This window comes from Pteropus vampyrus, unplaced genomic scaffold, assembly GCF_000151845.1.
Source record: "Pteropus vampyrus isolate Shadow unplaced genomic scaffold, Pvam_2.0 Scaffold41, whole genome shotgun sequence".
NCBI lineage: Eukaryota > Metazoa > Chordata > Mammalia > Chiroptera > Pteropodidae > Pteropus > Pteropus vampyrus.
In genome coordinates, this window is record NW_011888822.1 from 4969313 (window position 1) to 4996374 (window position 27062).

The window sequence follows — 27062 nt, forward strand, 5'->3', positions numbered from 1 at the left end:
ATGGATAATAAATACTTTTGATTTCGTGGGCCATATGATCTCTGTTGCAACTACTCAACTCTGCCATTACAGGGCAAAAGCAGCTGCTCCTGTAAAAAATTGGTGTGGTCGTGTTCTAATAAAACTTTATTTATAAAAGCAGGCAGTGAATTTGGTCCACTGGCTGTTGTTTGCCTTTCCCTAATTTAGACAAAAGGAAACAAAATAAATGACATATAATACAACTACATGTGAACCTCTTAGAATGAGGAAACTAAAAGATCCTGAATATCTTAAAAAGCTTAATTTGCTAGCCAAAAGTGACAAGACAGACTCAGAGAACGGAGATTAGAGAATGCATGCAGACAGAAAGTTTTAGAAATTGCATGTATTTGGCTCTTTCTTTAAAAAAAATTAAAAATACCTCAAAGTGAAATAAGTCAGTCAGAGAAAGAAGAACTGTATGATCTCATTTACATGCAGAATCTAAAAAAGAAACCAAACTCATAGAAACAGAGATCAGATTAGTTGTTGCCAGAGGTGGGGGTGGGGGTTGGGCAAAATGGGTTGAAAATGGTTAAAGCTACAAAATTTTGGTCATAAGATAAATAAGTCCTGGGAATGTAATGTACAGCATGGTGAGTATAGTTAACAATACTATATTGCATATTTGAAAATTCCTGAGAGTAGATCTTAAAAGTTCTTATTACAAAAAAAAAAAATTGTAATTATGTGTGGTGATGGATGATAACTAAACTTATGATGGTAATCATTTTACAATACATCAAATCATTACATTGTACACCTTAAACTTATACAATATTATAATGTCAATTATATCTCAATAAAACTGGGAAAACGAACAAGAAGAATACCTCAAATCTCCCAAATTCAGTCTAAAAGCTCATACCTTGGCAGGGTTTGCTACATGCTTGCCAGGGTCCATGACTGTTCCAGTAAAACTGCTGGGGTTTGTCTTCAATTGGAATATTGAAAGAATAGCGCACATCAGGGTTGTATAATTTCCCCACCGACAACACCTGGGATGTGCAAACAAAATGGAGAGGATGTTTGTAGGTCTGGTAATTCCGAGTGAAAGAAAAGGGTTGTGGGCTCATGGCCAAGATTTTACCTGAAGCAAAAGTTCTTGTTCAATGCGATCTGTGCAATTAATTCTCTCTACTACGTTGTCAGACCCACTGTACTCTATCACGGCATTCCCAATGCGGATCTCCTTTTTGGACATTGTGACAACGAAGTCTCCATTTAGCAAGAATTCGCCTTTACTGTTTGACAAAGCTATAGATGAGAAAAGACAATAGTCACTGATTTCTGCCAATGACTCGCTATTTGAAATATCAAATAACATTTTGATCAGCAGAGAGTCAGACTGTAAAGAGCGTGGACTTTTCAGCCAAATAGGCATGGACTCAAATACCCTTCAAGGTGCCTGTCAAAATTAAGTGAAATATAATATAAGCATCCTAATTGCCTAGGGTTGGTTATACAAGCCCCACAGTTATAAGATTATAGGTGGAAGAAAAAGTGTTATGACTTGAAAATGTGTACAAAATTGGAGCCCAAATATCTCTCTCTATATTAGATGTAGTTGGGCTTATTGAATCTTTGTTATCATTCTTTGTTTGACAGATGTTGAAATCTGAAAATCTATGGCCAATATGATACTCAAATGCCACTTTTTCAGTGAGGCCCATTGTGGTACCCAGCTTCCAGTATGGGCCCAATGATCCTTGCCTCCTGGGATTTACGTCCTGCGTCATCTCCTTGCATACCGAATAGCACTGATTGTGTAATCATTAGGACACGGTGGAAATGACAGTGTGACTTCCAAGTCTAGGTCAAAGGCACTGCACTTCTGGCTTTCTTGTCCTTGACTGTCTAGCTGCCATGTTGTAAGGATATCTAAGCAGCCCCATTGAGGGGCCTCTTGCAAATAGCAGTGAAGAACTGAAGTCTTCTGCCAACGGCGTCTGAGTGAGGCACCTGGGAAGCGGATCCACAAGCTCCAGTTAAATTTTCAGTTGTGATCACAGTCCTAACTGAAGTCTTGACTGCCACCTCATGAGACACCTCAAGTCAGAAACACCCAGGTATGCTGCTCCCAAATTCCTGACACACAAACTGGGCGATAGTATATAATTGTTGTTCTAAGCCACTATGTTTTGAGATAATTTGTTAAACAATAAAATATACCAACCCAGACCATTATTCTTAAAACAGCAGCCCCCTTCCCACTGCCAGCACAGATCCCATTTCCCACCTTAGTTTCTCTCCATAGACAGCACTTTATTTATGCTCTCTCTCTCCTAACAAGAATGTAAGCCCTATGAGGGCAAGGATTTGGGGACTGTCCTATTCACTACTATACCGCAGCTGCTGAAAGAGCACTTGGTAGGTGCTCAATAAATACTTTCTTTGGAAGAATGAATGAATCTACTACACATCTTGCAAAAGATAAAACAATCAGTGAAGATGAAAAAATAATGTTAGAGAACGTTATTGAGTTAAGTGCCAAAATATTGGCCAACAGAGAACTTGACAGAGTTAGCTAAAAACTTAAGGAAAGAAAATTGGCAAGGAAGATGAGATGACAGCTGCTTTGAGAAGGAGTAATATATTTATCAAAGTGTCAGGAAAGAGTATTGAGAAAGTGAATAAAGCCCCAGAAAGTTTTTATAAATATGACTCTGTCTCAGAGTTTAGTGTTAAATTCAAATGTTCAGTGAGAAATGTACTGCTCTGCTATCATATGTCTTGACTGGAAAATTTAGGCAAAAATATTTATCAATTGCTTTATTCGCCATTCTAAAAACCTGGGCATGATTGAAATTAAAACAATTTCGTTGAACATAAGAAAAATAAATTTATTTTCATACATTTTGATTAACTTCTCAAGGTCAAATCCCTATCAGATCGTTCCCCCTAGTATTTATTAGAATATTGTTTTTAAATACCACTATTTTTTTCTCCCCAGTAACCCTATTCCTTGAATAATGAATCCTCCTAAGTAGTGAGCTGGACATAAAATAGGCACTCAATTAATCAGAACTATTAAACATTTCGGCTCTGAACGAAACACTAGCAGAAGACCTCCTTACCTTTTGTAAATTGTACAGGATTAGCAAATCTCAGCAGGAAGGGGACCCTTGAAATGTATTTAGGTGAGGAAAGAAAATGTGGAAATTAACTCATGGATAGCAAACAGGTTTTACCCCAGGTGCCAATGTCAAGAAACTACGCAGAGCAGAAGTCATTGGCAGCATCATGTCTGGGCATCATTTTAATGACATCCGTCTTGGTTGTGGGATGGGGAGTGGTCAAAATGTCTTAAGTATTTGCCAGATTCTAACCTGTCTTTCATTGATGCAGGTAGTGCACTGTCTTTTACCATGTAGGCCAGAAGCCATATGGACGTAGAAGAGGTTTAGAGGATTTAGGGAGAGTAAGTATTGTACCTTTATGTGAAGATTAAAGGGGATGAAGCTCTGAATATTCTTTGTAGCTCAGTGGCAGCAGGGTTCTTATTTTCTTGGACAGGTGAACCTCACAGAGTTCATTCAATCGAACACTGTCCTGATGCAAGGACTACTCTTTTGCAGGAACAGGAATTAATCACATTGAATTCTGTCCCTAATCCAGCACTTTAATTACCAGAATTCCCACCCATGTAAGCCCCATCTTGGCCCTAGGGAAGAATAAGATGCCTTCATTTGAAATAGTGGGGAAGAATGTGGTGATACAGGAAAAGTGCTTTTAGAAAGATTAAAAAAAAAAAAAAAACCTCTAAAATCTTGGCTGCTTCTTCTTAGCTCAAAATTCTTTCGTAGTCCCTACTACCTACAGAATTTAGTTCGAATTCCTTAGCACAACTTTCCTGTGGCTTTACAAATCTTACACTGACCTACCTATTTGTCCAGCCTCACCATTCATTTCCACTGATAAACCTCCATTTTCAGTTACATATACCCGCGGGTCAGGTCAGCCATACAGTTTTCCACAGAAAGTAAAGCGAAGTAGTTGAGGGTGTAGGGCCTGAAGTCAGACCAATAAAGATTCCAATGCTTCCCATTTTCTATTTGTGCGATCTTGGGTAAGCTATTTAACCTCTCTAAACCTCAGTTTCTCCTTCTGTATAATGGATTTTTCATAGGATTGCTAGGAACATTAAACACGATAGTACACATAGCCTTCCGTTCTTGGCAGGTCAGAATGCCTTTAAATGGACTCTCTCCCTATCATACCTTTATAGATGCTTAATTTATGGATGAGAAAAGCACGACTTAAATATTAGTAAAATACTTTCCAGGGTCCAAGTGAATTCTCACCACAGAAGTTTGTCTCCAAAGCCTGTTAATCACTAATGTATTCCAAGAAAGAAGTAAAGAATTGCTTGTTAAATGAGCAAATGAATTCATGCATTCTTTCTCTTATGTACAAGTAGAAACCAAATACGTTTAGCTATGGATTTTTAAAAAAAACTTAAATTATTTGTTTTGCTAGACTGTATGAGCCCCTTTAATAAAGCAACCATCTAAAATTGCACTTTTATAAGGCTAAGAAGTGTCTCAGCCCATAGTAGGTGCTGAGGATGGTGAAAGAAGGATTGATTGCTTGAACTGACATTCATGACACGGAGAACAGAGTGCTTTCGGACACATAACTGTTTCTTTGTCAGTGTAAACCTGTGACAACTTTATCTCCCGTGCAGCTCCTGCCGTGTGAGACTCACCAGCCATGCAAGATGCAGGAGTTTCAGTGGGTCACTGATTGGAGATGAGGTTGTTTCCATGGCACCTCAGGCATCCTGAGGCTGCCTCCTAATGTGAGTCACCTACACGGTGATGGCAGGATATACTGCCAATGAAATCACCTAGTTCTTTCAAAGCGAAGTTGCCTGCTAGCTACCCAACTGATGTTTCACCCAAAGGGAGAAAATGAGATGTCGCAAGGCCAGTTCTGTAAATTAAGCGATTAGTTTTGCTGTATTCAAAGAGCAATCGTTTATTCTAGGTGAATTCTGGGGCTCCTTTCCAATGTCTCCAGGCTTCCTTTCATGCTTATGCTGCCTTGACCATTTCACCCTTCACTGCATGCTCCTTATCCCAGAAGACAGTAGGGAATGAGATAGGAATCATCAGGTGAAATAAAGTTCCTGCTTTATCTTGAACTGAATTGATTCCTGTCTTCTCATTGCCACAACTAATCGAGGGCTAAGTGTACTGGAGACAAAAAAAGTATCACGGAAATGGCTCCTTTTTCTCCTAAAGAAATACAAACATGGTGGCACTAGGAGCAGCTTGGCTTTAACCCAACAGGAGGGAGGGGTCTATGTGAAAGGACGACCTTTGACAGGGAGCCTTTCTGCTTCGGTACCTTGTGAAACAAATAGTTTCCTGAAAACAACAGTCTACTGCCCAACCTCCCACTAATGCGATTAGGGGAGCTAATTTCCTGGGTTGGTTTCCCCCCCATTTCACCCATCAGAGCTGGGTTGCTACAAAGGCCCTCTCTCCTGGAAACTGCTCCCTCACCGAAAAATGCGGAAAGAGTATGGCTTGGCTGACCTTTAAAAAAATATGAGAAATAAGGATGAAGATTGCTTAGCATGGAACAGCTGGCACTGGACTCGAGCAAAACTCAACTGTGGGATTTTAAACCTTCTTAGAGTATTTACCGCACCTTCCGTTAAGCCAGGAGTAAACATTTACACATGCCAGATCTGATGACATCGTATTCATCCTAACTTGTTAAGAAACCACTGCAGGGTTCAAAGGCTCTGAGGTCTCGACTTTCACACTCAGTGAACTGTGACTTGCCATCTACGCTTGCGCACTTTTCATGTGTGTCCAGAGAGACGTTCCTTTGCCAACAGGTGACTTTACCATAATATTCCACTATAGCCATGACTGTCTCAGACTGCTTGCCCCAGATGACAAATCTTTAATTTTGCTTTCACTCTTCAGAAGGAGATGAATAAACTTCCAGTGAAGAATAAAAGGTTATCGGGAGGCCCTCCTCAGTTCAGGCGCATGACCTGCTGATGAAGTTGAATTGAATCGAGGCCACTACTTGGAAGGAGATTATTTTTCCGAGAAGGAGAAGAATACAGGAGAATCCTCTCCCTTTCCAGGAGAAGAAAGGAGCAGGTCAGCATGGCTTTCAGCTCTCAGGAAATTAATTCATAAAGGAAGTTGTATGCAATGCTGCTGGATTTAATTAGGAAGTAGTAAGGCCATAGCAGTCACATGCTCAAATTTATAACCCAGCGCATGAAGAAAAATGCTTGACCCATTTTACACAATGGTGGAATGAGAAATGTGGGATTGCCAAAAACCAATTTGAAAAGAGTCCCCAAGAACTTTGTTAACTGGTCTTATAAAGTTACCACTCATTTAGATATCTGGGATGTGGAAAGCTGATTCAGACACTGAGTAAATGATTCCAAGTAAGACTTTATGATCTTTTAAAAAAGAAACGATTCTGTCTATTTCCGTAATAACCCCATCCCCCATTGAGCACGTAGTAGGTACTCAGTAAAGGCAGCATGAGCAATAGTTGTTCAACAATTCAGCATGTACCTAGCATCATGTGTAGGCTTTACAAGAGGAGCTAAAGATATAAAGATAGAGTATCCGACCTTAAAACACGAGTGGTCATATGGAAAAATAATAAACAAGTGGTTTTGTCTCAATTAATGGCAACTTCAGCCTTTCAGTCGCTCAGGTCAAAACCTTGGCGTCACCTTCTCTTTCTCTCACATATGATATTTAATCCGTCAACAAATCATGATGCCTCCACCTTCAAAAGATATCCAGAATTTTACCACGCTCCACACTTCCACGGCTCCCACATAGGGTCAAACCACCAGCATCTCTCGCATGGATTATTGTAATAAATTCCTAACCAGTCTTCTTGTTTCTACCCTGTACCCTTCCCCCACCATCTATTCTCGACATAAAGCTACAGCACTCCTTTGAAAATATAAATATGATTATATGTTATTCTTCGGCTTAAAATCTCTACTAGCTCCCCATGTCTCTTAGAGTATAATCCTTTCAGTGGTTATATGGCCCTTTCAGATCTAGATCTAGTCCTGATACCTGTTTAACCATCTAAGACTCTCCTCTGTGCTTACTCAGATCCAGCCATACTGGCCTCCCTCTATTCTTAGAACAATCTAGACCTGCTCCTCCTTCAAGGATTTTGCACTGGCTATTTCCTCTGCCTGAAATGCTTTCCACCCAGGTATCTTGTTATCTCTTGCAACATTTCAAACATTTCAACTCCTCTGTTCCCACCTCCTCCCTCAAAATCTCAATTTCCCGTATGTGGCTGTATTTTCTAATAGCACTTATCATCGTCTAATGGTATATAGACTGCTGGTTTATAAAGTTATTGTCTATTGACTCACACTAAAAAGTAAGTACCCAGAAAACAGATTTTTATTTTTTTTTTGTTCTCTTATTCATTATGCCCAGAACAGTGCCTGTAGTAAATAAACGGTTGATTGATGAATTATGATACGCTGCAGAAAATGCTATAACAGAGTCATGTATAAATATTATACTTGATTATACTTGATTATACTTGATTAGCATGCTTAACTAAAAGATCATTGTCTACTTTATGAAGGATTTCATGCAGACATTCCAAGATACACAGATTCTAATTTGATTCAATGAATCCTCATTTACCAGCTCAATATGTCCAAATGTTTGGAGTAAGTCTCTATATAGAGGTTATATTAAGATGGATAAATAGAGTTCCTGTCTGGATAATATGAGAGAAAGTACATTAGTACATTCATTTCTCTTAAAAGTTGACTGCCTAGCAAGACTGCCCTGATTTCCTCTAGATCTGAGTGCAAGTTGTGCTGCTTTTCATGGCTAGAAGGAGTCTGGTTATACAAGGTGACCAGCTGAATCCCTTTCAGTCATGACCCCATTCCCCATGTCCTTCTTTTAATTAAAAATGGTTGGGCAAATTTCATAATCACTTATTGCAATTTACGGAATAATAAATTAAAGTGGGACTGGGCTGAGCAAACTGTTGAAAATGAACACGGGGTTGTTGGTGTGTTGTGGTTTAAATGTAAGGAACAGACATGAATTAATCATATGCCTGAGCATGTTGAGAGAAGGATGAAGAATCTATAGAGTAACAAGGTAGGCCATTCTAGTAATGACATGAGAAAAACATTGCTACTATAGAACCTTTTTGAATGATCAGGTGTAATGAAATATTGAATAAGTCCACCAGTTGTCGGCTATTGGTTAGAGTCGATAACATAAAAATTAAGTCAAGTAATACCTCTAATAAAACATTTTCAAGTCATTTATCCATAGGACAGATTTTTAAAAACAGACTCAAAGAGCAATGATTTTATGCTAAACTTACAAGGCAAGCACTTCCAAAATTTGATTTAGGGGCTTTCTATTTTCTAAGACCCAGAGTAAATCCCTCAATATTGACTAGTATAACTACATGACTCTTAAATCAGTACTCTGAGGGTATAGATATGAGGGAGAAATAAAACGATGAATTTCGAGATCAACTTCTTTTATGAAAATACATGACATCTGAAAGCTCCTCATGTGCAATAGAGGAAGGATGTAGTTGGTATCTGCCAACTACTCCAGAGAACCAGATCACCTGCATATGGCGGGGGGCACCCATCTCACCTAAGTAGTTGTCATCCTCTGATTTCCCTGAGAAACTGTGCTGCCGCACATCGATACTGGTAGCACCAGCTGGAATTCGGACCACAGTATTGTAACCTGAAAAAATTTAGCAGAAATTCAGCATTCTGTAGCATGGTTCATGTTCTCTAAGCATGGAATAAAATGTGGGCAACAAAGAAATATAATATGACTATCACTGTTAGGTGCCTTTTGGCCAGATGGGTAATGTACTTTAACAAGACTGATTTTACGCTTGACATGATTACTTTTTACATGTTACATACGGTGAACAATTTTTAAACTTTGACCATTTTCTTTCCCATGCTTCTAAGGGACAGATTCTTACCATAATGTACTGTATTAAATGTTCCTGCCACTGTTTTGCACGAAGAATTATCACCACCGCAAACCCCACATTTATCTCTTCGGGCTTTTGAGTTTAAAACATGATCACATCCAGCTTGCTTTTAAAAAGAAAACATTTGAAATAAATGATAAGTATTATAGAGATTATAAAATGGAAAGTAATGTGTTTCTTTGCATGATGTGCATTCAAAATTACAAGAAAGTTAAGTCTCTAAACTTGCAAGGGTTGAGAACTCAAACTTGCCATAGAAAATCTGGTCTGTGGACTAGCAGCCATAGGCATCCCTGATGCTGTCAGAAATGCAGATTCTCAATCTCCCTCCCCAGATCTGCTGAATCAGAGTAGATTATCTGGCATGTTAACCAGCTCCTTAGGTGCTACATCTACAAAAATTAAAGTTTGAGAAGCACTGGTCTACAAATAAGTGGAGTAAATGAAAAAAATCGCTCAGGACTGGGAAGAAAAAGGAGCAGTGAGGACTGTATCCAATTAACGAGCTCACATCCCATCTTAAGTGAGCAGCCACTGTCCACTTCAGGCTCCTGCCACTGTGTAGTAGCAGGAGTCCAGGACTAACACTTCCCAATTTTTCAAGAGAAGTTGGAAAATTTGATTTGATGCCAAATCCTCTATGTTTAAATAATGACTATGAATGGAGGGCAAAGCACGGCTACAGAATACTAGTTTGAATCTTTAGACTCCAAAAAGCCTCCTGAATTTCTTCACATCTTAATGAAATGCAGCAGTGTAGACTGAGGTCTCCGAAAGACACCAGCAACAACAAGAAGCCCAGGAGGACAGATTTCACATTCTTGTCAATTTGTTGAACTAGTCTTTGAAGAGAAACTTAATGTGTTGCATTAAAATGGACTGACAAGACAATTTGCACTGTTAGCCGTTGAGTCGGGAAGTGAGTGAAGCTCGCAGGGGCTCTTTCAACCAAATCCTAATTAAGAACTCCAATTTGCCTCGAACATGCAAAGAACAAATATATCATCTCATAGCCTTGCTGTTGCGCTAGGAATGATTTCTGACTGGTGAGAACAGTGAAATGGTATAAAGCCCTTGAGAAATCCCTTCTCTGATACTTTACCGTCAGCCAGATTGATTTCTCCTTTCAAAGTAAATAACAGGTATGTCTCAGGTAGAAGCTATCCTGCTTAAAATCAGTAAGATACTTCTGAGTGAGGCCAGCTCTTCCCGATGACATCTTTCTGGAGCAGAGCTATTCGATCTAGAAGTTGCTATCAGGGAGTATTTGGGTTTAACCCTAAGCACTGAGGTTACAGTAAAGGAATGTGTGTGAAAATTATTACATTTTCACGGGGAGGTTTTGTGCAGGCCCACAGAGAGGCTGAGAATATAAAGAAAAACCCAGAGCAGTGGTTCACAACCTTTGGCGTGCATCAGAATCAGGTGATGCTGACGCTGCTCTGGGGACCCCACTCTGAGAACCACTTCCCTGGAGATATTAGCAGCTGTTCCTCAGCCAAGAAAGCCATGACAGCTTAGCAAGACAACAGCGTGATGAAAACACCATCTGGGACTTACCCGGCAAAGGCCTTGGACACAGATGTCGCTGGTATCCTGGCCACAAGGAGTCCCATCTATCACTCTGTCTCGGAGCTGATAGTAGGCTGTGCTCCCTACAACCCTGCAGAACAACTTGCACCGGTCCTTCATCAAAACTAGGGAGGAAAAATACAATGCGGTGTGACTTTTGTGCCTGGACACCACACCAGCCTGCCAACCGTGGGCACTACCCCTGGATACACTTACTTCCACTGTACTTAGGGACCCATCGCACGTTTGGAAGGAGACCGTTGATGTTAAAATGCTTCCCATCAAAGTGAGCACACTGTTCCTCTCGGAAGTCTCGTTTCTGCTTGAAACACGGCTCTGTGTTGCAGGACTTAAATTTCATTCTACGTCCCACACAGTACTTTCCACCATTTTTTGGCCTGAAAAAAGGTAAAGGAAAAAATACACATACACTGTATTATAAAGTATTTCTCCCCACATTGCTCTCTTATGTGCGGCTTCCTGCCTTCAAGGGAAGCAAATTTGAAGTGCCTGGTGACTGAGAAAAGGACAAGGGCTCTGAAATTTGGGTTTGCACTCTGCCTTGAACACCATTAAGTGTATAACCTTGAGCAAGTAAGTCACTTAACCTCCTTGAGTCTCATTCCTTCTCATCTCTAAAACGGCAAGGTGCTACTTTGGTAAGGCTGTTTTGAGGATAAAATGTTAGAGCATGTAACTTGAAGTATGAAACACAAAGCTGGAATCTATTAGGACATTTTCTTCCACTTTCTCCTAAACATTCGCAGTCCTCCAATTTTAAAAATGCAGAAGGCGAAAGGGGCAGATGAGTAGCGAGAATGCTCCTTGCCTACCTTTCCCACCATGATATTTTCATGAGAAACCATCCTAAACCTTTGCCATTCCACTTTGATTCGTTCTTTCCCTCCTCGCTGCCCTCCAATACCATTGCTTTTGTTTGTTTTGCTTTACAAACAAGATAGAATAAAGGGAATATTCCTGTATTTTGACTAAGTTAATAAGAGAAGCAAGAGAGAGCGTATTGGTTTCATTAACTTTTGTGTGACAACAGTATGCCTTGCAAAGCATCACAGTGCAAATTTAATCTCTGCATGCAACCCGTACATGTATTTTCCAGATGTGTCCCAGAGAGTAAATTATACAACACATCTCCCAGCAGTCAACAGCTTGCCAAATTCATCATGGAAACTGGAAGATCACAGAATCATAGGAAGTCTGGCTCACCCACTCAGGGCTAGAGCAGCTCAGATTTCACTGCTACCCTAGGACACCTCTCAAACCTTTCCATCTTTCTTCTCCAGAATGAATCTTTCAGGGTAATCTGGACCATAAGAAATGATTTTTGTTTTGTTCTCTTAAACCAGGCCTTGAGGGAACGGGAAATGTATCCAAGCCCATACAATACAGGAGAGGCAGCCTAGCAGAGCTGGTAAGAGTTAGACCTGTGTTCTAGTCTTGGCCTTATTCTCACTGTGTGACCTTTGACAGAGTTCTTAGTCTCCCTGCATTTCAGTTTTCTCCTCTAAAATAAGTGCACTCAGTAGATGCCGGAAATGTTAACTACTATGATAGTTATATCACTACTATGATATTATATGTGAGCACTCCCAATCTAATCTGCTCTAATTCAGCAGTTCGTTTGAGTACCAAATCTGAGCTACAACACAGTCTGCATTGTGAGGCAAGACTCAGTGCTTGTGCAGAGTGCCCAAGTCTAGGGAGGGCCATGTGGCGTGATAGTTGTAAATGTGTTCCCTTGATCAAAGATTTGTAGAGTAAGGTAAGAGCATAGGCTTTGCGGTTACAAACGGGACACTTTCGTTTAAGCTCCCTGGCCTCTCTGAGCTCTGCCCTATATATGTAAAGCAGAGATGATATTGTGCCCCTAAAGGGTTTATTATGAATCCGAGAAGCTTAGCAAGGATTCTGGTAAATAAATATTTACTGTTATTTATTATGAAGAAGACTGCATCTTGGGGTGGCACATAAACACAGCAGCATCTATGTCTGATTGTTTCCCCATTAAATACAATTAAGCCCATAAGTTTTATATCTGCACTGTGCATTTGACTAGCCAAAACTCACTCGTGCTCACCCAAGAGAAAGGCTGAGGTACTTTTATACCAAGAAACAGGAGGTTCAGAGAAGTATTTTGCCCAAGGTCACACAACTAATAAAAGAACAGAGACAGAACTGGAATTCAAGTTTTCCAGTTTTTTTCTCTGTGTTCTTTCTGCTACACAATTCAGGAACTATTATTCCGGAATCATCATCATCATCATCTTTTTCTTCTTCTTCTTCTGATTCTTCTTCTTCTTTTTTCTTTCTTTTTCTTTTCTTTCTTTTTTTTTTTTTTTGATGGCATTTAGAGATACAGCCTTGGTTTCCTGGATACCAAGCTCTTCTCTCAGTATCAAGGCACCCCAGTCTTATGCATAAAATATCAGGTTACACATGAATAATAGATCATGCCCATATAGCTGTTCAGGTAAAACTTGTTTTAAATGTGCTCCAGGGAAAACCCTCCTTGATTTTTTCCTCAAATTGAAATGATCTTTGTGAGTCTTCTTTTTAAATGTCCCAACTATGGTGGATTGATAATTTATTTGTTGCCTAAAAGTAATTCATATTTCTTTCTCCTTGACAATAAAATTTTTTAAAAGCTGATTTTTTTCTTTAGGTTCTCTTACATACATAATGACTCTGAGCTGACTCTTATAATTGATCAAATACAGTAGTTCTTTGGGCTGCAAATAGTTAACAGCTGTAGGTGGCTTCCCTTCAAATGGCAACTCTTTCTACCTTGGCTTGCTTTGACCACTATCAAATGGCAAGTAGCATTTAGCGATTTATTTTTACAAATTACATTTTTTTTAATAAACAACACATAGAAAGCACTCTATGTGAGAGGTCATATGGCTGAGGGTTAAAGAGATGGACCCTAGAAAGAGAAGGTTTGAATCCCAGCCCTGCCACTTAATAACAATGCCATCTTAGGCAAGTCGCTTCATCTCTCTAAGCCTATTTCCCTATCTGTAAAAGGGAAATGATGTTGATGTCTACTTCATAAGGCTGAGTCTTAACTGGGTTAATACATCAAAGTACTTGAACGAAGCCTGCCACACAGTAAACGTTTAGCTATTACGAGGGTCTCATATTTTAAAATAATTAAAATAATTAGGAAAAAAAAATTTAATTTAAGATACATAAGAATTATATGAAATTCAAATTTCAGTGTTCATAAATAAAGTTTTAATAGAACCTAGCTACATCCACTTTTTACATATTGGCTACGTATGTTTCTTATATCAGCAAGGTTGAATAGTTGGGACAGAGATCCTATGATTCTTGAAGTCTAAAACACTTATGAAATATTTTACAGGAAAAATACTCCTTTATGGAAAAGTTTGCTGATCCCTGAGCTATTCTTGTGACTGTACGTAGCCATGCTGTGAGATAGGTAGTGACATTCTTGTTTCTGAACCTTTGTTTGAACTGGGGTCAGAAATGTTAAGTAACCTGGCAAGGTTACATGCCAATTAAGAGATGCGCTGGCTGACACTAACCCAGGTCTCTGTGACCCTAAGCTCATGATCTGGCCTCTCTCCCATGTTGCCTCTCTTGAAATAGGCCTCTTTCATATCAAAACTCATTCTATGACCTTATTTGCTTTTTATATAAAGACAGACTATATTTGGTTAATAAACATTAATTTGCCGTTCTGAAATATATAGCTTATCTTAAATCCTACACAAGGTGATCTCTGCCTGATTTGCATGTACTGTGTAATGAGGAAGGCTTTAGTCAACTTAACTTACCTTTCAGCATGGAAAAAATTCATTTTATAATTTAGTAATTTAGCTGGGTAGGCTAAATTTTTTCCATGTAGGAAAATACTGAAAATTATAGGAAATGCAACTTTAAAAATTATTAACCACATTTTCCAACTATTAAGATCCTTTAAAAATACTGCATGTCAAATAAGAATGGAAAGGATTTAAGGAAATTACTAGATTAATCACTGTGAGAGTAACTATATTCAGCATAGCTGACCTGAATCTTTCTTTCAAGCACATATTATACAACCATGCCCATTCACACACACACCCACACAAAATCTGCGATGCTGCATGGCCAACGGTGAAGGCATTTTTGCGAAGATCATCACAGGTGCATTCTACCCTCAAGGAAAGCGAACTTTTAGACTGCAAATAGGTTTAAACAGTATCAACTTCTATGTTTACATACAATGAGGTAGGGCAGGCAGTTTAGGGTTAACATAAGGAAGAAATTTCTAATGATACAATAGGTAGCCCCAGAAAGTAGTATATTTCCTAAGATTGGTAGGGGCCTAGTGGCCAACTGCAGAGGGTGCTGAAAGGCTATTCAGGGATTCGATGGGATGGGCCAGGGAGCTGTACTAGCAACCATTAATGATCCTGCCACATGGGGCTGTCTATGGGACTGGATATTAATTCATCAGTTAATGACTCTCCCCCAGTAGCCAACTCTTGACATTTCAAAATAAGTTCATCCAACCTAGTGCCTCAAAAAAACAAACAAAAAACAAAACAAAACAAAACAAAACAAAACAAAAAAACAGAAAAACACCTTTGCTGCAATGCTTTACAGCCAAATGAGAGATTAGCTTTCTTCGATGAAAAAGACATATGTCTACTTTCTTTTATGTGACATTTTATAAGCAGTTGCTATGGTGAAAACCTAAATGCGAAATGTCCAGTTCACAGTCTTGTTTTTTCTCAAACTTAGGAGTTTATTATTATTTTTTAAAATTTAACCTACCTCCTAATTTCAAAGATAAATAGAAGCACTAGAAGAGAGAAATACTTTGCCTTTCCTAAAGAACTGGCTTGATCTTTTTTTTATTTTGATAGACCATAACAATTCTATAAACCATTTCGTTCCAGACACCAGCATGCTGAGGGCCAAATTTAGAGCGCAAAATAACAAGTACAGGGCCCACCCGCCTGATAATGCACCTTCTAGTTCCAACACTGGTCATGTTGTGGTACTCTAAGTTATAATTTGGTGGTTCTAATTTAAAACTTTACTCTATGATATATTTCTTATAGATCAGGTTACCATATAATTAATTGTCCCATCCAGGAAACTTTGAAAATGAAAATGGGAGCTATTAAACTTCTTCAGGATAAGAGATATAAACTGGGACTATCCTTACAAACCAGAATATGAGCTCATCTTTTTTTGACCCAAATTAGAAAGCATATGGTTGTACATAGCTTGCTCATTGGGTACAGTATAATCCCATGTACATGGCAAGGCTACTTTTCTTTTTTAGCTTTTATGCTTTCCAGGGGGGGAAAAAAACCCTAAAAATACAGCATAAAGTATCTGGATGTTAAATAAATACTTCTTTTTTTCTTTTTAATTAATTATTTTTTAATGGCGACATTGGTTAACGAAATCCAATGAGTTTCAGCTATACATTTTAACAGTAATAAATACATTCCCGAATCTAATGAATAATGCGGTGGGGGTGGGGGAGGGAAGCAATCCAGTGTTCTTAAGAGAGACAGCCTTGGATTCTAAGAATGAAGCTCTAGTCTACAGCCATGCTACCCTGAACAAGCCGGATCCCGTCTGATCTTGGAAGCTAAGCAGGGTCAGGCCTGGCTAGTACCTGCATGGGAGACCACCTAAGAAGACCAGGTGCTGTAGGCTTAAAAAATAAGGGATTGTAAACTGACAAGGTGCTTGCAACCTGTGAGGTCAACCAAGGGTTGCCTCGCCTAAAAAAAAAAAAAAAAATAGAGCTCTACATTAAACTCTAAGGGCTCCTCAAACCCAGAAGAGGCATGTTGCCAGTGAGAGGGGGCCTACTCCCCTTAAACTCTTTAAGAATCAAGACAGCAACCACTTCCACGTTCTACATAATAAACCATCTGCTCTGTGAATTTCTCTCAACAAGCTTTTAAACAGAGATTTGGATCTGATTTTCCCCTTTTTGTGTCCCTTTCTCTTGTCAAACTGACTTCCCCAGTGCCACGGTAAACTCGGTTTTCAGAGGAAGATTCCTTTGTAAATTCACAGGGACATCCCAAACAGCAAATAACCTAGAGGAGTTTTAATGAATGATGCCAGTGCAGAGAGTCACCTAGGTGGACTGTATTATTTTAAAACTTCCCACAGCAAACAGCAAGGACAAGGACCTCTAACTGAAGTCTTTAATGATTGGTTCCTAACTTCTGACTGAGAGGATCTTCACTTCACTTTGAAGCTCAAGATCCTTTCCCGCTGAGATCTTTACAGGGGGTGATTTTCTTTGTCTGGCCCATTGCAATTACAGAGTGATTTATCTCTCTCCACTTTCCACCTTACTTCTAGAATTGTTCTAAGACTTAAAACGATGACAACGAAAAAAACAACAAAACCACCCAACACTTCTTTTATATAAAATATTCTTGAGCCAAAATTTCAAAAGCGCTATTTGCAATATCCATATCCTCATGATAATATAGCTTACTATAATAATAATATTTAGGCTCAACGTAACCACTCAATAGTTTTTAATTTTTAAAAAGTTCATATTTGCTGTTAGCTTAAAATGTTTTATTTTAAAGCTTCAACAATACAAATAGCTACTAGGATATAATTGATTTTAAAAAGCAAAGTGCAAAACTATATATACTGTGATCCCTATTTTGTTTGATACTTATTTTATATAATAGATATAACATCTATAATCTTTTTTAAAAGTTTGAAAGAATATACATCAAATTATTTTTCAGCAGTTATTTTTCGTGGGGAGTAACTGAGGGTTAGAAATAACAATGATAAGAATTTTTATATCATATACTTTTGTGTCTGAATTTTAAAAAACATGTACTATATACTATTATTTAAAAAAATGAATACTAAATATAGGCTCTATGAAAAATTAATGTTTATTAACTTATATACATAATGATAGTGTTAGTTTTATGAATCAGAATCTTTATCTTATAGCTCCTTAGTTGTCTTCTGTAGAGATTAATAACATGTGGAAGTGAACTAAATGTTGGACTGTGAACAAAAATGTATCAAAATAAATTGATCATATCTGTGATTTGTACTGCAGAGTAATTATTTAGACCAGGTCTTGCAACAGTGACCTATAACTATGTTCTTTTTGGTTCACACAACTCAGCTTTTTCTTATAAAAAATTTGGAAGTTTTGTCAATAGCAGGCCTTTTTCCTGCCTGTGAACAATCACCTAGATCTGAGCAGCACCCTGCACTTGGTCTCTCCACTGCTCTCCAATACCATCCTATTGTATTGTACCAGCCTACTCTGCTACTTTCCCTGCTTGCTTCCCTCTACAATTCAGTCTGCTATTCTTAATGTACGCTGTTTAAAATAAAAGAGTTCTGCTGGGTGAAATTATTTTACATAATCTCAAAGCAGCTGGTTCTTAAAAACGGTTGTTGGTTTATACATCTAAAAACTATCCCTGATCTGTGAAGATTTCTTGGGGTCTCCAGCATATACAGGTTCAGTAGCAATAATATCATATATTATTTTCAATTTCTTTAAACTTTATACATCTTGTATCCATACAAAATGAGATGTCATTCCTCATAACGAAGATAGCAATTTTTCAAACCTACTTGTAAACAGTCTCCCCAGCAAACACATGTCTACCATGATAGATACTGGGGAAAAAAAAAAAAACCCAGACTTTATTTGAACATGCGAATCCTAACAACGTTAGCCTGGTCACATAATGAGAATTATCCTGAAGAGCAGGACACTCCCAATCTGCAAACTTTCAGGTTGTGGAATAGGGACCTCGGGTGTCTCAGCTACAGAACAATTAGATTGATTCAAAGGTAATTCCTGACCTGGCGGTTCCAGGTCCCTTGGGATCTGCTAATGCTGCCTGGGGGAGGCAGTGTGTCTGTGGCTCCTTTTCAGCATTTCAGGAGCTAACTGGAAAGAGTACATTTATCTGTGCTCTGGATGGAAATGTCCAATTTCTTTACTTTCTTGTGAAAAATCCGTTACCTTTATCCCAAGCTCTAAGGGGCAGTGAGATATGCCTGACTGTCAAAATTGTTAAACAGGCCAATCAACACAGAAGCATCTACCGTTTGGTAGACAAAACTTTTAATAATAAAGGGTCATGGGAGAAAAATAATAATACAGAGGGGCCGTGCCCAGGGATAGAGTTTGGATACCATTGGTCTAGGTATCCCTGGAAGTCCACCCAATCTCTTAATCTGGAAAGAGCTCTTCATCTGCCTCCAGCTAAATTATTCCCTCTAGGCATTTTCACTCCTACTATCACAATAATAATAGTGATGAGTTCTAGGACTTACTCTGGTCTGTTGCACTCTCGAATAGCAGTTTTGATGCCCCCTCCGCATGTTCTTGAGCAGGTTCCAAAGTGGGTCCAGCTCCCCCAGGATCCATCAGTCACGGGGGCCTCCATTTCTTTGGGAACACAAAATCCAAACTTGCAGTGCTGTATTTAATAAGGGGAACAATGAGGGAGAGCTCGGTGCATGAGACATTGTAGGCCCACTGTTCTTTTAAATACATCATACTTTAATTGTTTTCCTTGTGCTGGTGTGAAATGCTGCAATTTCATCATCCATGTGAATGGCTGAAACTATAGGGATTGTAATCTCATACTTATTGACCGTAGGCTGTTAAGGAACTTACAACTTGCTTGAATAAAACTGGCCAATGAGTGGTTGACTCCAGGCTGTCAGGGTAACTCCAATGGCCAGCCTCAAGATGCTCAATTAGTTTACTTAGAGAAATGAGGAGTGAAAATGGGCAGACTGGTTATAGACAGGGCCAAAATGAGTTACTGCATTGGCATAGCAAATCTCTACTAACTAGGCCCAGAGACGTGGCAAGCCTGTTAAAATATAATGCTTTATTGCTTCCCATGGATTTGAAAACCCAGTTTTAATTAAACAGGAAAGAAAAAACCTTGTTACATGATTCCTATAAACTCATTCCACCAAGGCACACAGGATGACACTAAAGCAAAATGGACATATTACAGAAAGCCCTAAACTTTATTGCTTTTTTATTACTAATGGTTTCACATTCTCCAACCTGGATCTCCAACCTGGAGCAGGAAGAAGGCCATGATGTTTAAAACAAAACAAAAAATAAAAGTCCTCAGCAGGACAAGAGAGTCAAGAAGCCCCTTTCAACCCTCTGCCATTGTTGGGGTATGAGGCCCTTACACAAAGCTGAGGTCACTGAGCAGTGGACAAAGGAAGAGTGGCAGCAGCGGCGGCAGGAGGGTGACGCCCCGCGGCTCACTCAGATCTCTGAAGCAGAGCTAGTGGCTCTGCTGTGATTTATCCGCAGGGAGAACACAGACGTATAGGGAAGAGGCAGAGGGCCCCAAAGGCCAGGGGGTGGGGCTCTATTCAGGGAAAGTGGACAAATAAGGGGCAGGTGGTAAAGGTCCCAGTATAAACAGGCTGGCTTTGTAAACAATTATTTAGAGAGTGCAATTAAGCTTTCTCTATTCTGCTGTACCTTCTTCCTTGTAATTATCCCCTTAGAGTATCTGAGGCCATGTCTCTTTCCTAGGGCTATTTGGAGGAGGCTTAAAAGGTTCTGCCTCCAAAAAATCCTGAGCAACTCCATATTCAAGAAATGTGGGCAGAGGCAGAGACGACCACATCACTCTCTGATCGCTTTATGTTTGTCTCTACAACATTCTTGAACATATACACATAAAAATAAATGAGAGAAGCAGCTTGGTCTAGAGAACCACTATCCAATAAGAATGTTACTTGAGTCATGTATTTAAACAAATTAAAAAATTTCTAGAAGCCACATTAAACAAGAAAAACCTGATATTAATTTTAATATGTTATTTAGCTTAAAAGATCTGAAACATTTCTATATGTTATCAATATAAAATTATAAATGAGTTTCTTTTAACACTCTCTTTTTGTACTAGGTCTTCAACACCTGGTATGTTTTTTCACTTAAGCACATCTCAGTTCAGACTGACATTTCAAGTACTCATTAGCCACGTGTGGCTAATGACTGCCACATTGGATGGTGCAGGGACAAAACTTAGCAGGCAAAACTCTAGTTTCCACAGACAATGTGACCTTGGGTGAGTCACTGAACTTGGCTTCCAAAAATTAAAAATGAAGACCTACCTACTAACGTTGTCTTGAGTATAATATGAGCTAGTGTGTCTAAAGCACCTAGTACACAGCTGAGCACATAGGGGCCCAGACTTAAATAAAGTTAATTTAATAATGGCAAACATTTACACAGCACTTAATATTTGTCAGACACTGTTCTAAGCATTAGACACACACACACACACACACACACAAACGTACTTAATTCTCACAGCACACTATGAAGTAGGGACTATTATCACACCCATTTCTACAGAAGAGAAAATGGTGGCACAGAGGGGTTGATGCCAAACCTCAGTAAGGGGCAGAGCTGAACCATACACAACCTGACTCAAGAGTGCACAGTTAAGAAACTGTGACACATGCTGCCTCTCAGTTGTGAGCAAATGGTAACAATTTTTAACATCTAAATAAAGACTGAAATTTAAAACAAAAGCAAATTAACGAAATGGTTAAGTATGCTCAGACTCTAAGTTGTCCACCCCAAATCCATTCTCTCTTTCGTCCTTGGTAACAGAAACTATATTTCCTCAGATCCTTGTATAGGTAAGAGTAGTCAAAGAGATGTCAGCAGCATTCATTGGGTGAGATTCTTGGGAAGGTTCTTTTGCCCCTTTGTTCTTTGCCCTTTGGCTTCATTCTGCCTGCAATTCAGACTTGATGGCTAGAGCTGCAGCAGCCATTTTGTGACTTTGAGGAAGAAACTCTTTGCATATGATGGTGGAACATAAAGAAATTAGGAGCCTGGGTCTCTGATAATTTTGTGGAGCTGCCACAACAGCTCCATAACCTGTCTAACTCTGAATGAGTTTTTGGTATCAGAAAAAAGAGCCAGTTTGCTTATACTACTATAATTGGGTCTGACCTGAACAAAATTTCCAGTTAATATATAATTGAAGTCATAGCTGATGCCCAAATTCAGCCTTCAAGTCATGGTGTCAGATACACACTTTACAAATTCAATGAAGTAAGGAGAAAATTCCTCTGATTATTCATGGAGTTTAATATTGAGAAGTTACCTGGAAATATATTATTTTCCTCTTAACACTTAGGTCTTCAGTTTTCAGTTGATCTCTCTACTCTATAGACTCTACCTTCACAACAAACACATTCCAAAGTGACCATAATTCTCATTAAGAGCTACCATAAACTTCAGAGCGAAATGAGAACATAGGTTTACCACAGTGCTGTCATTCAGCACTGCACTCAGATGTCTTCATATGGCCCCCTTTTAAAAGAAAAATTCTAATTCAAAACTAGTCTGCAAATAAAACATGTCTTACTGATATGACCACTGATGGGTCAAAAGAGAGGAAGAATCTCAGGGGAGTAGAGGAAGTGCCTGAGTTGACAGAGGCTAGAAATAAGGGCTATTTGGCAAATATGTATCAAGATAATCTATTTTACCAAGCAATTTGACAAACAATAATTGCACACTGGAAGAACCGTTACATCATAACAAAACATTAAGTGGCCTGTGGCGTCCAAGCCAAAATATAGTGAGCCTTTCCTAAAAGTGTCCAGAACCATTTAAATGATATTTTACCTAAACAACCCTCAAGTCTCTTTTTTTAAAGAGGTTGGAAAAGGGACCTGTGGATCCATTTTGTCTCAAGGAGGCTTAAAACAAAAGTTTCAAACCTCAGGCTCATAAACATGGTTGAAATGAAAATGTTAATGGACTTAACAAGAGAATGGAGAAAATAAAGAAGTATTAGAGAGTCATTCATCAAAATAACATCGTGTCAGCAGCCAAGACAGATTACTGCTGAGGGAGCAGGGCAGAAAGAAGAGAAAGGAAAAAGGAAATTAACCCCTCAGCAAAGGGAATTCAAATTTGCTAGAGAAAAAGGCATATGGCTTTTCTGCCAATTCTATTAAAAAAAGAGAGAGAGAAAAGACAAAGAATTTCTATGCCAACGTACCCACCATCCCTGGCATTTGTAAAATGCATAAAATACTCTCCAGGGAAATAAACACACACATATCCACATCTTTAATAAAAGCTGCTAGACTTGGCCACTTTTTTAAAACATGATTTAAAATGTACCTATCATTTTCTCTCCAGAGTTGCTTCTCTGAAATTGTCCTGAAATCTGCCCTTTGGAATGCCTTGAAGTCTCTTACTTAACTCTTGCTGAACACAAACATACATTGAAAAAGTCTTCTGAAAGATCTCCCGAATTTCCCTATCCCTCAGGTATAACATTACCCTGCAATCCCTTATCTTCTGCTTCTATTATAAAAACAGAAGATTAGAAAAAGACACAATAGACACGCTCCCGAGTTCTTCTGTTTTCCAAGATTGACTGGCATACCATATCACTACATGGTACTTGGTAGCCTGTTCATGACAATTTTACTAAATATAATTCATTTCATTAAAGTATTGAGAATTCTTATTATGGTTTTTCTAGCAATAACATGTGCCAGAAATAGACATATTAGGTGGGTGTGTTATATTGGCTAAGGACCACAACACAATACCAGTGATTTTTCTAAGATTAAACAGTTTCGACTTAAATAATATAGTTGGCTGGCTCTAACTCAAGCCAACTAACCAAGTCATCAACTGGGTATCATGACTACTGTCATCTCCCATCAACTGGAATCAGCTGCCTGGGTCATTGTGTTTAGAAGGACTCCGAGGCCACTTTATTTTGTAACGAGTGAATTCTTAATGGCTGCCATGGAACCTAAGAACCATATTCCCACTCAAATCTATGGTCTTCCGGCCATCAATACGTTGAGTTAAATGTCTTGCAAAAAGTGCAAAATTCACTCTGGCCAAAGAGATATATTTCTTTTAAAGCTAACGAAAGGTGCAAAAGCCGTTAGACCTATGTCTGTATGCAGTTTCAGTGAGGCTGTTATTGAGGAAGGATGTCTACTCAATTGCTGAGGTCCTAGCCATTGAGAAATGATAACTTTAGCTGACTTAGTCACCAAGTAAAGTCAAGTATAAAATCATCTTCATTGTAATTTTTTGTACTAAACTTTATGTTTTTCAAATAATTTTTATACCCTCCCGCTCATGTAACTTTATAACTACCCTGAGAGATGAGTGAAAAAACCACTAGTCCTCTTGTTTGACCACTGGAAACCGAAGGAGCTCAGTAAGTTTGAGTTAGGGCAACTCCAGTACCCTTTGGCCCCTTCAGATGAAAGGGAGGAGGAAGTTAGAGAGGGGAGGGTCTCAGGTGTTGAGGGACTCTGCCCTAAACGAACTGTGTGATCTTGGGCAGGTCACTGTTTTTTTCTATTCCCTATCTATACAACTGGGGAAAGGAGAATTAAGTCCTGTCATCTCTTTAGGACCCCTTCAATGAAAACATTCTGGGTGCTGTTGATTCTACAAGGTAATGTGGAAGAAAAAGAAGTGAGATGAGAATAAAATATTAAAAGTGAATAAAGTAGACATGGGAAGAAGAGAGAGGATGGAAAAAATATATGTAAGGATGACAAGAGACTCAGAATATAGTCTAGGGATTGCATCACTGATAAGCGAAGAATGCCATTTTCTGTATGGATTAAAAAAAATCAGGCCTAAAATCTCAAATATTTTGTAACCAATTTTGTTGGGTGATGATGATGATGATGATGGTGACTTTAACACAGTAGCTTTTGTTTTTTTTTTTTTCAGATGGACACCAGGTGAAGAAGGTTGCCTTAATCGTACTCCTAGATGCGTGGGACACTGTTATCATTGGGCCTTGCGAGTAGCAGATTTTGTTTGATTACTAACCCATAAGTGAAAGCCATGATAACCAACTCAGAATTTAGACTTGGTTATATCCCAGGTGACATCATCATTCCTTGAAGGGACAAACACAGATTGGGAAAAGCCTAGTATCCCAATAGTGAACAGTTAAGATTACTGTATTTCTGCATTTCTTTGATTTCGAGAGGCTTCCCCAACTTAATAATAGACTTCCAGTGTCACCCCCAAAAGAGACAGGAGAAAAAGAAATGCTACCTCACATTAAATGTACCCGTAAGTTGAAAAGCACACTGGAATGTTAGAAAGGTTAAAATCAAAAAAGTATGTCTTGAAATAGAGGCAATAGTGGCAGCTATTTCTCTCATATCAATATTATGCAATGATGCTACATTTTCACAATTTTCAGTAGGGAAGCTGAAACTCTTTTCTCAAAAAAAGTATTATTCATGCTGAAACACTCTGCACTAACTTACGTTCTAACAGTGGTGACTGAGCCTATAGCGAAAACGCTGCCCATTTCTGCCCCAAGACAGAAGGAAGGGTTAGGGCGTTACTTGCCTTTCCAGGCTCGCATTCGGTCCCATCGGCCCAGGGAGTGTGCTGAGTCCGGCAGCCTTTGTGTGCTCCATCCATGTTATTGCACCAGAGTCGTCTACACTGCATCTGTTCAGTTAAATGACAATTCAGTGACAATGTGATTAGATGATATCAAACAAGGCAAGGATTTCTGTCGATTAATGTTTTGCCGATGATGTAGTATAGATTGAAAAGGGATTTTATTTCTTGGTATTATAAATGATAAAATATTCCAAAGGCTATAAAGAGCAGCTCATGAGACACACTATGCCTGGTGTAAAAGGGGAGCTACTGTAAATCAAAAACACACATGGTGTCATCCGGTCCTCAGTAACACCTCCCTGTGTTACAGATGAGAACACTGAGGAACAAAGACAATGGAGCATGCTCACTATCACACCAGAATTGTCCAATGGGAGCTTAGGTTTGTGATGAGCTGTGACTGGAGATTAGGTTTGGCTTGACAGCAAAACTAGTTTTTCTTCTAGAGGTCATATATAATACCACAATCATATGATGACTCTTTTCTAGGGTGTTGGGAGGTTTTCAGAGGAAAGAAGGGACATAACATTGTTAAATATTCCAGGCATACAAAAAGTACAAACAGTTACATAATGGATACCCGTGTACCCACCATCCAACTAAAGGAAACTTCACAGGCACAGCTGAAGGCCTGCTACACTCATCCTCAATCCCAATCCCTTCCCCTTCTCCCAGAGGTGACCACTGTCCTCAGTGGTGGGCATCATTTCATCATCCCCGTTTCTTTTACTACAAATGTATAATTATCTACCAATAACATATAGCATTTCAACTATAAACAATGTATTTAGCATTTCACGATACACTGATTTATCTTTCAACTTGCTTCCCCCCTCCACACACACTATAATTTTTAGATTTACCCAAGTTGATATATTTAGCTCTATTTCAGGACACATTTTAAAAAGGCTTTTTTCCTAATTATTAAACTAAATGATGCTCATAAAAGAAATAGTCAGAAGGTACTAATAATTTATTTTTTTAAATAGAAAAAAGCCTCAAACTACTTAGTCTTTTCCGTAGTTATTCCTCCTCCTTTTTATAGTTGAGGACATACTCTACAAAATAATTATTTATTCTGTTCTTAAAAAATGTATCAGGATCACATGTAGTTCATTTTTAATTATTGTATAATATTCCACTAAATGGAGACATCATAATTTGTTTAACCTTTCTATTGCTGTGCATTTGAATTATTACTAATGTTTACTATCATGAATAATGCAGAAATGAATATAAACATGGATCAATTTTACTCTAAAATTTTTATCATTTCCATAGAATCATGGTACTTTCCAATTCACCATGCTATCTCTAAAGTTTCTCCTAGCAAAACAAATAAACACACAGCCAAAGGGATAGAGTGGGGCACCCCAAAAAGGCAGAGTTCTGCTCATCTGCAACCTAATTACTATTGTATCATCTCATTGGTCCAAGTGTCCACAACACATCAATCAAAATATCACACACCTACCTGCTGAGCTACCACCAAAAATAATTTGAAGCCCCAGGTGGCTACAGGACACAGCTTTAACAAGCTAAAACAGTGAAACAGGTTTGTGTCAAGAATTACCTTTACTGAATCTAGAAGAGTCCCTATAATAAAGGTCACCAAGACAGGTCCATGGGCATGAAAGGAGACAAGGAGAGAAAAGGTCCGAGTTCTGCCATTACTAGCTCTGTAACTCTGTCCTCTCTGAGTCTCACTTTCCCACTTGTACAATGAAAACAATAATGGCATCTACCTTTTGAACTGTCATGAGAGTGAAATGAGAAAGTGCTGGTAGAGCACCATCTGACCCCCGAGGACTATTACTGTTTATCACCATCATTGTTATTACTATTATCATTAAAATACAATGGACCATTCTCAACCTTTTCATGAGCAGTTTATATTACAGTGAGAAACTAATGGAAAACTATGAATAAAAAGAAGTCCAGAATCAATTCGTAAGGGCAG

The 27062-nt window shown here is 38.7% G+C and overlaps 1 protein-coding gene and 1 pseudogene across 1 annotated transcript in view; one reads left to right on the plus strand and one right to left on the minus strand.

Moving 5' to 3' along the window:
* The window catches only part of ADAMTS9 (ADAM metallopeptidase with thrombospondin type 1 motif 9), a 154526-nt gene that overhangs the window by 88087 nt on the left and 39377 nt on the right, over window positions 1-27062 (minus strand). The window contains exons 11-18 of the mRNA XM_023529708.1: window positions 25043-25147; window positions 18952-19097; window positions 10828-11009; window positions 10600-10736; window positions 9028-9145; window positions 8682-8777; window positions 1112-1278; window positions 884-1019 (exon numbers count right to left, since the gene is read on the minus strand). Of these exons, the coding sequence (XP_023385476.1) occupies window positions 884-1019; window positions 1112-1278; window positions 8682-8777; window positions 9028-9145; window positions 10600-10736; window positions 10828-11009; window positions 18952-19097; window positions 25043-25147 (1087 nt within the window). The remainder of the gene's footprint in view (window positions 1-883; window positions 1020-1111; window positions 1279-8681; window positions 8778-9027; window positions 9146-10599; window positions 10737-10827; window positions 11010-18951; window positions 19098-25042; window positions 25148-27062) is intronic.
* LOC111738644 lies at window positions 16196-16314 on the plus strand (annotated as a pseudogene).